General features: G+C 41.2%; 1 protein-coding gene across 1 annotated transcript in view; it reads left to right on the forward strand.

The window, feature by feature from the left end:
* The window catches only part of RSF1 (remodeling and spacing factor 1), a 41629-nt gene that overhangs the window by 14780 nt on the left and 15323 nt on the right, over window positions 1-11526 (forward strand). The window contains exons 6-10 of the mRNA XM_009321925.1: window positions 375-572; window positions 1715-1819; window positions 3505-3584; window positions 8873-8927; window positions 10224-10333. Of these exons, the coding sequence (XP_009320200.1) occupies window positions 375-572; window positions 1715-1819; window positions 3505-3584; window positions 8873-8927; window positions 10224-10333 (548 nt within the window). The remainder of the gene's footprint in view (window positions 1-374; window positions 573-1714; window positions 1820-3504; window positions 3585-8872; window positions 8928-10223; window positions 10334-11526) is intronic.

The following is an 11526-nucleotide window of genomic DNA, read 5'->3' on the forward strand; positions in this document are numbered from 1 at the left end:
CCCCTCTGGATTGAGGAAAGCTGTCATCAAAAAGTCGGAAAGTTTAAATGTGGAATTTGCCGTGTTCACAAGCAAGCTTACTGTGTCAACATACAGAAAAGGGGCTGAGTGACAAATTTATCTTCCTACTTTTAAATCTTATTTGGAAATTTCTTTCTGCAGGTAGATAGGAATTTTTCTCCCTTTATTATCCTGCTGCATTTTAAGGCTCTTTGAAAGACAATCTATTCATTGAAATGCTCTGTTGTAAATTTACTGCAGCTGTTCTGGTTGAAATTAATCACTTCACTGTAGAGACAAGTATTTTTTAAGATCTGGGAAGAAACTCTGTAAGCTTCCTTTGTGTTTTCTCTTTGAAATGGTATATCTCATAGAGAAGCAAAGTTCGGTGGACGGGTACGCGAACACGTGGCAGGTGGAAATACTCAAGTAATGAAGAAAGCGAGGACTCAGAGAGCGAAAAAAACTCGGATGAGGAGGAGGAAGAGGAAGAAGAGGAGGAAGAAGAAGCCGCACCTGCTGATGACGATGAGCCGTGCAAGAAGTGTGGCCTTCCCAATCACCCTGAGCTGGTAGGCTTTTGGAGAAAGCTTCTGTTGGCTGTGGTGGGTTGGCTTTGGTGGTATCTGAAGGCACATCATCCTTTGAGTTGGCTGTATGCAGGAGTAGATGAGTTTACCTTTACGGAGGAGGGAAGGAAGTTTCTTCTGTTTACCACCTCTGAAATGTCGTCTTTTATGAGGTATAACACAACTTAGCCCATTGAGAATTAATCTGGGTGAGGCTTTGAGGTTGTGCCTGCAATCTGAGTGAACACAGAGGAGACGTACAATGTATGCACTCCAGTGTCTTGTGACACGGTCACAGCTACGTAGTCATCCCCGCTGGATACAGCTGCACATCACTCTGAGAACTGGATGTAGCAAAATCCCATGCAGAAAGAGCACAGCGAGCTTTCACTATTTCTAATGTTTATGGTTCTGGTTCATCAGCAGTAGATATCATCGTGAATTCCTCCGTTTATCTGGGAAATCATAACGTGCAGTCCTGCTATGAATCCACAAAATAAGCATACTCTCAGGTGTGTGACAGATATCCTAGCATAGTTGAGACAAAGTTCGAAATCTAGGATGCTGGAGGTAAATATTCCAATAGATACTCCCACAGCTTATACCAGCTTTTTTCCTCGCTTTTTAATGGGAAGGGATATCTCAAGCTTTACCCAGCTAAGAATGAACTCTAGCAGTTGCCTAGTTCTGTACACCTCTAAGAGGCTTTGTCTCTGCCGTCCTGGACATAAAATCATCCTGATCGAGGAAATAGCCAGGTTTCCTTCATGTGGACGTGAGTGTACAGGGAAAACAGTTCACGCCACATCTTGTCCAGATGCGGTTTTCCACTTAGTCCGGGATCTGGAAAGCATTACCGGATTCCACACTATGGGCACACAGTCTACATAGCCCAGTAGTACTAAGTGCCCAAGAACACAGAGGAAATCTGGTGTTAAAATAGAAAACTGTGATACACCAACTTCCCCATAAAAAACACCCCTGGCCCTGGAAACATCTAGTGTTTAGTGATACAGGAGTTTTTTTGGTTTTGGCACAGTCCAAAGTATTATAAAGCGCTTCTGTGTTGGCTGGTGGAATAGTTCTGGAGCTTGTTACGTGTTGTGAACGCCAAAAGATACTCATGATTCGTTTTGTTTCTACAGATTTTGTTGTGCGACTCTTGTGACAGTGGATACCACACAGCCTGCCTTCGCCCTCCTTTGATGATAATCCCTGACGGAGAGTGGTTCTGCCCACCTTGCCAGCACGTATGGTTCCTATTTGGCTTCACTGTTCTCCTTTTCAGCTTTGCTTGCAGTTGTGGAGATTTGTTGAGAGTTTAACAAGTTCTTTTATTGTTTTTCTGTTAAAAAATAGACTGCGATGGATCGTGGGGATGCTGATCTTCCCTCTTGCCCATTAGTAAAACTGAGTTTTGTGAGGTGGTTTTCCTTTCCCTTTTTTTCTGCTAGCGATGAATGACTGACCTGTACATGGGAACCTCCAGCCACACTGGTCTTCTCCCATCTTTGGTTAAATTACCTCAAGACTAACATAGTATTAAAAATATGATGTCTTAATTTTTCCCAGAAGAAACGTCATGTTATCACCCTGGAGGGGGAAGCGGTAGGCAGCAAGGGACGGATCAGTGGCCAAAGCAAGCAGCTGTTTCTGAAGCACTGTTCCTTCTTCAGAGACATTTGCTCAGAAGCTGGTTAGAGAAAGCTGCCATTTCTCATGAGCCTCACGGTATAGTTTGCCTCCGCTGGGAAAGCCAGCGTTGTCCTTGTCGAGTAGCAGACAAGTATGAACGCTTTTTTGGAAGGTTAGAAGCTGCTTCTGCCAAAAAAACCCAACCCCAAACCATAGTGCACATGTCCAGTTTCATTTAGTGTACATCTAAAACAGCAAGATTCGCAGGGATGGTGCTTGGGAGGATAAGCTGGAGAGCGTGTGATGCTGTTCTTCTGAAATTAATGGGCAACCATTTATGCACATTTTCAGAATAATCTGCCTGATCCCAAACCCCTCCTTTGCTTTTAGGAAAATTCTTTGCCAAAAGGGCTGTTGCCCTGCAAAAACCTAGCCGCACTGGACATGACGTGATCTGGCTGCATCGAGGACATGACATGATACGGCTGTGTTGAGCATTGATTTTTAGTTGTCTTCTGAGGAGGTTTTTTAAGTAGCGATGATCTTGAGCATGTACGAATGTTTTCTTTATGCTGTTTGGGATTGCAGTTTGTAGTTAGAGCATCTCCTTGCTCTGTTGCTGTTTAGTAATTTTTAATATGAAAAATGACAGATTTGTAAAAGCGTGAAGATCATCCTCGGAAATAGTACGATGAGGGCATTAACATGGAATAAGGCACAATTTGTCCGTAAAAAGTCATTTTTTACATATGGCTCCTTGAGTATTAAGTGGTGTTCTGAGATATGGAACATTTGGTAAGAAAATGATCCTGAAGCGTGTCTCTGCTTTTTACTGCGGTGTCCACAGACTCACGTGTTCTCCCAAAGATTAAGAGAAGGGACAAACAGGTATCACTGTGTGTGGACGCACTCAGCTTTCTGTATGTGTATTATGTATGTCTGTGAAATCCTTAGGTTTCTCCGAGGCAAAGTTGTAAATACCAGCAAAAACGTGGTACTAATTTAGAAGTATGTTTATTCTAAACATCTTTAATACTTGCTTTAGGCACACTGCTTCCTATAGTAAACGCCAGTTACTGGGAGGATGCATCTCTATAGCAGTTCATGGTGAAGCACGCGTGTTCTAGGAAGGCAGTCTTTGTTGTAAAGCCTTGTTCACTGAAGAGGAGCCTCCAGTGTAGCAAGGCACTCGCCCTTCTTCCTGACAAATGCAGAAATAGCGAATGAAGTGTCTGACCATCAGCTCACTATGAAAATAGTTGGTTATGAAAGAAACTAATGTTGTGTTTCATTCCTTTAGAAATTACTCTGTGAGAAATTAGAAGAACAATTACAAGATCTGGATGTTGTCTTAAAAAAGAAGGAGCGTGCAGAACGCAGGTACTATTGTTTGGTTGCGTTCACAGCAAGCTGCTATGCAGAGGGGTAGTAATAACTGAAGAAGCACTAAAATAGCCGGGGACTGGGGAGGAAAGTAGCGACGAGACGGGGAGTTGGTAAGACCAGTTTTGACTTCCCACTGATTATTGGTGGCGCAGCGCTGGGAGAGCTTGCAAGAAGGGAGAAAAAGTCCAATAACTGGAAAAGATAAGCAAATACATTTGTATTAAACTTTGGTTAAGGTGCCTGAACACAAATCTGGCTTTCCTATACCAGTAGTTAAATGGTCTTCAGCACTGGTTCAGCTGCACGTGTTAGTAATACTGTCAGCCGTGCGTGGAGTTCCTGCTGTATGCAAGGTTAAGGCCTGACTTTGTTACAAAGGTCATCCAGATTAATGTGGTTTTTCAGTCTTGTTGCTTTAGATTCTGTTAAACTTTGCCAAATTTACAAGATGATACAATTGCTGTAGCAGCAGTGGGTGTCAGCTGAATTACAACTTTGCATGAAATTTTGTGTCCCCCCCTGCCATTACCGAAGGCTAAATGCAAACCCGTCTATGGCATTTATGAACAACATCCTTAATATTTGGGACATCCTATCTGCAGTTTTCAGACCTGAAAATGAGGGACATGAAACACAGTCTGCACAATGTATACCTCTTAGGACATACATTGAGTACTTTGCAAAATTTAATAAGGTCTGTACGCATTATTAACCAAAACTTTGCATGAGTTGTATCTTAAAAGGCAAATTTCACCAGAAGGTGAGACCCTTTTAAAGACAGTAATTGAGCAGGCTCATAGTTCATAGAATCATTAAGGTTGGAAGAGACCTCTAAGATCATTGAGTCCAACCGTCAACCCAACACCACCATGCCCACTAAACCATGTCCCTCAGCGCCTCATCTACACGTCTTTTAAATACCTCCAGGGATGGTGACTTCACCACTTCCCTGGGCAGCCTCTTCCAATGTTTAACCACTCTTTCAGTAAAGACATTTTTCCTCACGTCCAATCTAAACCTCCCCTGGCGCAACTTGAGGCCGTTTCCTCTCGTCCTATCGCCAGTTACCTGGGAGAAGAGACCGACCCCCACCTCGCTACAACCTCCTTTCAGGTAGTTGTAGAGAGCGATGAGGTCTCCCCTCAGCCTCCTTTTCTCCAGGCATTTGTAGCAGGCACTGTAGTATCACGCGGGATGTAGTGATTCGGTGCTGGGAAGAGGGGAGCGCAATCTGTCCCTGTTTTCAGCTTCCTTCAAATCTCCTGTTTGTTACTGCTTTTGCAGCAGCAACAATGATAGTGACAGATCAGGTACCAACTGTTCCTAACATCGCTACTTCTGCTCAGAGTGGATCTAGATCACGCTGTGGTAAAATTATCCATGGCTTGCCAATTCTAGTGAATTTGTAGCTCTGGGAACGGAACTATTAGCTATTTTTATGAGTGAGCTCAGCTTACACGCAGCCTCCATCTGTGCAGGAGTATGGGACACAAAGGAACTGTGTCTGCTGCTCTGTTTTATGGTGGGAAGACCCATTACTAGTGAACGATATTTTTGGACATACTTTGGTAAATATTCTGCTGGCAAACATTACATGGAATGCAAGCTTTTCCCATTCTGTCTTGCTTTCTTGAAATCACTAGTGTTGCATAAAAATACGATCTTTTAACGGTTACAGGAGAGCATGCAATTGATACAGCATTTTCAATGTCTGAAACAGATGTTTAACAACCATTTTGCAATCTGATCCTCATACCAAATGAACCTAATGTTTTCTATTGTATATCATAAGACTGATTTTTTTTTTGTGTGTGTGTTATTTTCTAATCTTTTTTTAAAGTCTCCTAAAAAGAGAAATGAGCTTGGGTTATAAAAGATTTCATGATACGGTAGTTCAATATTGAAGTCTTTCAACTTAATGGTATATTTTAGCAAGTTGTAAGGTGAAAAGGCTGAAGAATTATAATGGTAGAAGAAATTATAGTCCTTATTACAGCTCAGTGCAAAAGTTAAAGCGGGTTGGTTGTGTGGGGCACAGATATATTTTAACGCAGTGTTTCTGTAAAATCACAGTACATGTTGTCTGTCTTTTTGGCAAAGAAGAAAACCAACTGTCTCATCGTGGGCACACGCACGCAATAGATTCTTTGAACCAGTGTTGTTATTGTGCTTTTTGAACTAGCGATACTGTCGTGCTCTTTCAGTTATTCCCTAGCTTTCAGGAATCTGACTGAAATGGATTCAGCTACTCAGCTATATTCTTACACATCCCCAAAGCGTTACAGCACAGGCTTTTTTAATGAAAACTTTAGGTTTCACATTGACTTACAAATACATAGATTGAAGTCATACCTCTTTTTTTTTTTCTGTTCATGAATTGAAGATGCTTCTGCAACAAGCTGGCTGAATTTCAGGTTTCTCACGTACACGCTAACTTCTATAATCATGTCCTACCACCAGCTAGAGGGAATGGCCATTAAAGCTTTTATGGATGCCCCTTTTAGTTCATGTTAGAGACCCTCAGACATTCTGGGTAGAAAAATCCCTCTGGGGACTACTTCTCTACTTCCCCCAGGCCAAATCAGGTGGAGTACTTCCTTTCACACACACCTTCATGACTTCTCTGTAGCAACCTTTGCAGCTGCTTACATGAGAGAAAATGTTTTCTGGATTCGTCTAGAAGAGTTTATAACTAGTCAGTGCTTATCTGCACCTACTGTTGGAGACCTGTTGGTTCAAATGTTTAAACTATTGGTTAAAGTGTCGAGCTTCTGTGTACTACAGACTAATAAGGAATGCATTAGATACTTAATTTTGCATTTCTTTAAGACCTTTACCTCAGCAGGACTGGCTTGTTTCATTTACTAATTTCTTAAGCAGTGTGTACTCAAGCCAGGGAGAAGAAAAGCAGATCTCGAAAGCCTGGCCGATCATGTTTAAAAACAGCTGCATTTTTCTCATCTCTCCCCTCTCTTGATGTTTTGCATCACAAGAAATGAGAAGTGGAGGAAACTATCGAAGACACTTGCTGAACACTAAAACGTTTATATTTCTAGTTCCTTTCTCATTTTAGGAGTTGTATTCCTTGCCTTAAGATGCTGTTTTGATTCATTTTCAAGACCGTAGTGATTTTGCATGGTGTATGACAAAATTCTTCCTCATCCAGCCAATCTTGTGGTGCTCAGATGAATGAATATTTCTTTTGATCTATCAGTTTGGAGAACTGACATCAGGAGACAAAACCAATTACTTTCACACGCAGCCAGAAATTTCAGTTTAGATATAATGATACAGAGTTGTCAAAGTTAATGGTCTTTTTGGCTGTAAAACAACATAAAATCCATTTTTACTCTTCGTCAGTATTACTTTAGGAACTGTGCTTGTTCATGTTGTTTAAGAAAAAATACTATGCCAGATTCTTTCAGTAAAGAGTCCTTCAGGAGGTATTTGGATAAAAATGTATAGTACAGAAGGCTAGTCAGAAGACTTATAAAATTTACTTCAATTCTTTATAAATTAATGAAAGTATTTGAACTTTTTTACACATAGGTGCCTCCGTTTGCCAAAAATAATGCATATATGAAGTAAATGTATTGAAAATTAATATGCATCTCAGGCGGTTGTGTACAGGTGACTTCGCCTGTGTACGTGACTTGTGTACATGACACATCCTGTTGCGACTCAAGTGTAACGTGGTATGTGTTCGTTCAGCTGCTGACTGTAACTTCAGAAGTCTGATTCTGGTTGATTGAGACTTTAGCTCACCAGAAGAGGTTAACACTGGTTCTTGCATGATTTCATTTCAACTGTAGTGATGCTTCACTAGATTATGAAAGTTGTAGGTCTGCTGGCAAATATCTAGTTTGTACCTTGTCCCCACACAGGATTGTTCTTCAGCGTGTATGGTCTAAAATAGTTACTCAAAACAATTTTAAAATCTGTAGAGATGTGGCTTGCTTTTAGAGTCCTTGCAGAGCCCAATAAATGCCACCAACTTTGATATCTTCATTTGTTTAAATTATCCCTTGTTTTCCTAGAAAAAGGCTGGTAGGGATCCTATGGTGATGGCAGTTTGGTTACCCACCTCAGTCTGTTGCAGTACCTGGCTATTCTTCCTGACAGACTGTTTTTGAAAGCTCAGTTCCGTAGCCTGAAGACCAGCACCCAGTGCTGTTTGCGAGGTGCTAGGATATTCAAGACATCTCTAGTTGGGACTGACAGATACCACAAGACCTATGGGAGACTCGTGTCCTTCAGGAGCCACAAGTAGAGGCCAGGAGCCAGGTTGTGCCCAGGGCAATTCAGATGATGCAAGATGCTAGAGCTGAGGCAAGCCAAGTCTAAACTGAATTTTACTCACTTTGATTTAATCCTGTAATGTACTGTGGACAAGGAGGACAGCCTACTTCTCCTTACAAGAGTCTTTCCTGTATTTGAGTACTGTTTGCTCTCCCGTCTTCGGTCTAGTGTTCTCTAGACCAATCTATTCTGTTTTTTTCAGCCTTTCTCAATAGGGCATGTCTGCTGCCCTCCAGTAACTCCCACTGGCTAGCTCTGAACTCTTCAGCGGGATCACATCTTTCTCGAAGTATGTGTGGTGCCCAGATGGCACCAAGTACTCCAGCTAGGTGTGAACAGGGCTGACTACCGTGGCTGGCTTCCTTCAGCAGGCTGTTCTCCTGTTCACGCGTCCATCTGTCATCACAGTTGTTTCTGCAGCAGCTTGACTCTGTTGATCTTTGTTCAGGCTGTTCTCCTCTGGCAAAGAATTGCTACGTAGGCAGTTATTTGCTCCCCGGTGTTTCTAGAGTTGATTGTTGCCTGGGTCTAAAATCTGGCACTTGTCCGTTTTGGATTGCATCCCATCTTTACGTAATTTTTCCAGTTCAGTGTGATTTTGAATTCCTGTTTTATCTTTCAGCGCCTCCAAGGTTGGTGGTAGTTATGGATCTGACAGCATAATCTTGATCACAACATTATTATTTTTCAGTTGTTTTAATTGCTTGTCACACCCCAATTCAATCATTTGTGTGGTGCCTGCAATCTTCAAGTACTGTTGTTTGTCAGAACTCTGGAAATCTCTTACATTATGCCTGCAAGAAAATGTAATCGTATGAGATTTAGCACATAATTCCAATTAAAATAACTGTTTTCAGTTGGAACATCCTCTTGGGATGTTTCTGTCTAGTGATAGTAAGAGCTTCAAATGGTGCTAATTACAGCATTATTTCAGATATCTGCAGTCTTTCTGTAAGCTTATTTTCATTTTTTCTCTCCTAAAGAAAAGAGCGATTGGTGTATGTGGGTATCAGTATTGAGAACATCATTCCACCTCAGGTAAGTTACTGTGTCTGTGTTGTTTCATTTTTCAAACTTCTCAGGGACAGAGTTTCTCAGTGGCGTGTTATAAGTGCTAGTAGCATCTCGGATAGAAAAATCAATCTATATGCAGGTCAGAAATAATTCTAGACCCTTCGTTTTAGACTGAGATTGAATTTAGCAGAGAAACCAAGGGAGTGTTATCATGTTTATTAGAGCCAACTGGTGCCACACAGTCCTCTGTCAGTGAAGGACTACAGAATCACCTCCCTATCCATTACAGCTGGGTTCCGAGTAGAGTGCTCTGCCGTTCTGTAGTTTGTAAAGGTGGGATTCGGTTTATTAACGCTGGTGTCTGCTGTATAGTTATCTAGGTCTGAGCTCTTTGTCATAGCTTTCCTTTGGAACGGATGGAAACAAATGTTTCTGGCTTAGGCTTCAGAGGGAATACGTAGTATCTACTAGAAGCATAACATTTGCCTCTGACAAATGTATATTGAAGTCACATGTAGTTAAAAACTATAACATTTAGTGTTTTGTTAACAGATGCTTTTATATGGTTTCCCTTTACAGAAGAGGAAAAATGTTTTTATTCATGTGGAGAACAGCCTCTTCTCACTTCTTAAATACATTTGAAAACGATTCTCTTGAAGTCTTAGCCAAATGCCTTTGTTCAAAATTGTATAATCTGTTCCTTGCATGAGAGTTTAAAATGAAACTTTTGTTTGTTTTAAACATAGACTTTCCACTCGGACTGTAATAAAGCCAACTTTCTCCCCCTGTCTCTGGATAACAGATAACAGATTTTACAAACTTGCAGAAGAGTCTACGGCTGGGAGCAAATATTTGAAAAATTCAGCCTGGGGGCAGATTTTTTTTTTTAATTAATAACTTGGAAACAATATCATAAAATTAACCTTTGTGGAACTTTATTGAAACTGCACCATGTGAAGGTGTCCCTGTGCTCAGTATGTAGAGATGCTAGCAACGATTTGTTCAGCCGCTGCATGTACTAGTCCTGGGAGTATCACCTGCGGCACGATCTCAGCGTTGCAGTCTCAACACAACGATGCGCTAGCCTGGAACGCTTAAACTCTGTGTTTCTGAAATCATGTAGCCAGTAAGGGCAATATGCGCAAGTGTTCACCTGAACCCTGCGGTAACAAGTCGTTATATTGGAAGCCAAAATGCGTTGTGTGGGGCATCTGAGCTTTCTAGATTGTATGAATATCTGTATCGTATGAGTTCAGTCGTAATGAGTGTGGAGGGAGGGGGGAGATAAAGCTTTTTGACACTTCTGTCTGATGTGAACAGGAGCCAGAAATACCTGAAGGTCAGGAAGAAAAGAAGAAAGATTCCAAAAAGCCAAAATCAAAGCTGCTTGAAAGGAGGTCTACCAGAACCCGAAAGTGCATAAGCTACAGGTCAGCAGCTTGTTTAAATAGCTTGTGAAACAAAGAAAAGTCATACTGTCGTTTTCTTTCTCAAGCAACCCACCGCTTCCCACGCACACTTTCACATTGAAAAGAGAGGCCCAGCTAAAGTGTCTCTGTTCTTTCCTCTGAAAACTGGTTATGCTTGATGGTTGTAAAAGCATATGAGGTGCTATAGTGAAGGGATGATGCATATAAAGAATAAAATGTATATAGTACTTTGTTCAGGAATAACGGAGAAAGTTTCGGTGTTACTGCAGTTTCTGGAGTAAGTTAAAGCAGGTGAGTCATACCTGTCCCTTCCGCCGAAAGGGAGACTTATGCTTGTGTCTAAAGGCCCTAAATTCCTTTCTCTTTTTTTGTTCCCTTATGGCTTCTTTACATGGAAGGGGCATGAAACTTAAAATGCCATTATGAGACAGTACATCTATCTAAAAATGGTCTGTAACTTCTTAGAGAAATTGTGATAAAAATGCAATTAGTAAATTAAAATTTCAAGACATTTAGACTCTGTGCATTCTGAAAGTAGAACAGGTCACTAAAGTTTCCAAAACTCAGCATGGTCTTAATATTATCTTTTATTCTCAGTGCATTACCAAGGTGTTTTATAAACTGTTTTCTAAATAACACCTTGAGATTATTTAGAGATAGAGATACCTCCGTATCCTCTTCAGTCCACCGGACAAGTAGGCTGCCGTTTGGGATTGGAGAAGAATGTGGTTGCCTGAGAGCTTGTGGGTTTTTTGTCCCAGCTGCATTAGGAATATATTAAAAAAAAAGTATTGTCTTTCCTGTACTTGCTCTATGTAGACCTTTGTCATCACAAATTAGAACATTACAGCTTTCAAAACCTTCCAACAGTAACCATGATTAAACTCAGTCAGTCTGGTTTTGCTGTTTAGGAGAGGCAACGGTGTTTGTGTATGCTGAGTTTTCCAGCCGGTTCAGAAAACTCAGTCTGACCTTGCTTAGCTGTTGATTTTCGGTAACTTTTTAAATTAACAGCAGAAGCCACAGCAATGAAAACGCCATTGCTGCTTTGGGAAATGAAGTATTTCCGTAAGGAACGTTGTGCCACAGGCAAGATGGTATAGATTTGCTATTATGTTCGTGACAGGTCAGGCAACATCTGATGAGGAGAAAAAAAATCTTGCCTGTAGGGTATCTGGCACAACTTCAGCAGG

This window comes from Pygoscelis adeliae, unplaced genomic scaffold (genome assembly GCF_000699105.1).
Source record: "Pygoscelis adeliae isolate BGI_AS28 unplaced genomic scaffold, ASM69910v1 Scaffold263, whole genome shotgun sequence".
NCBI lineage: Eukaryota > Metazoa > Chordata > Aves > Sphenisciformes > Spheniscidae > Pygoscelis > Pygoscelis adeliae.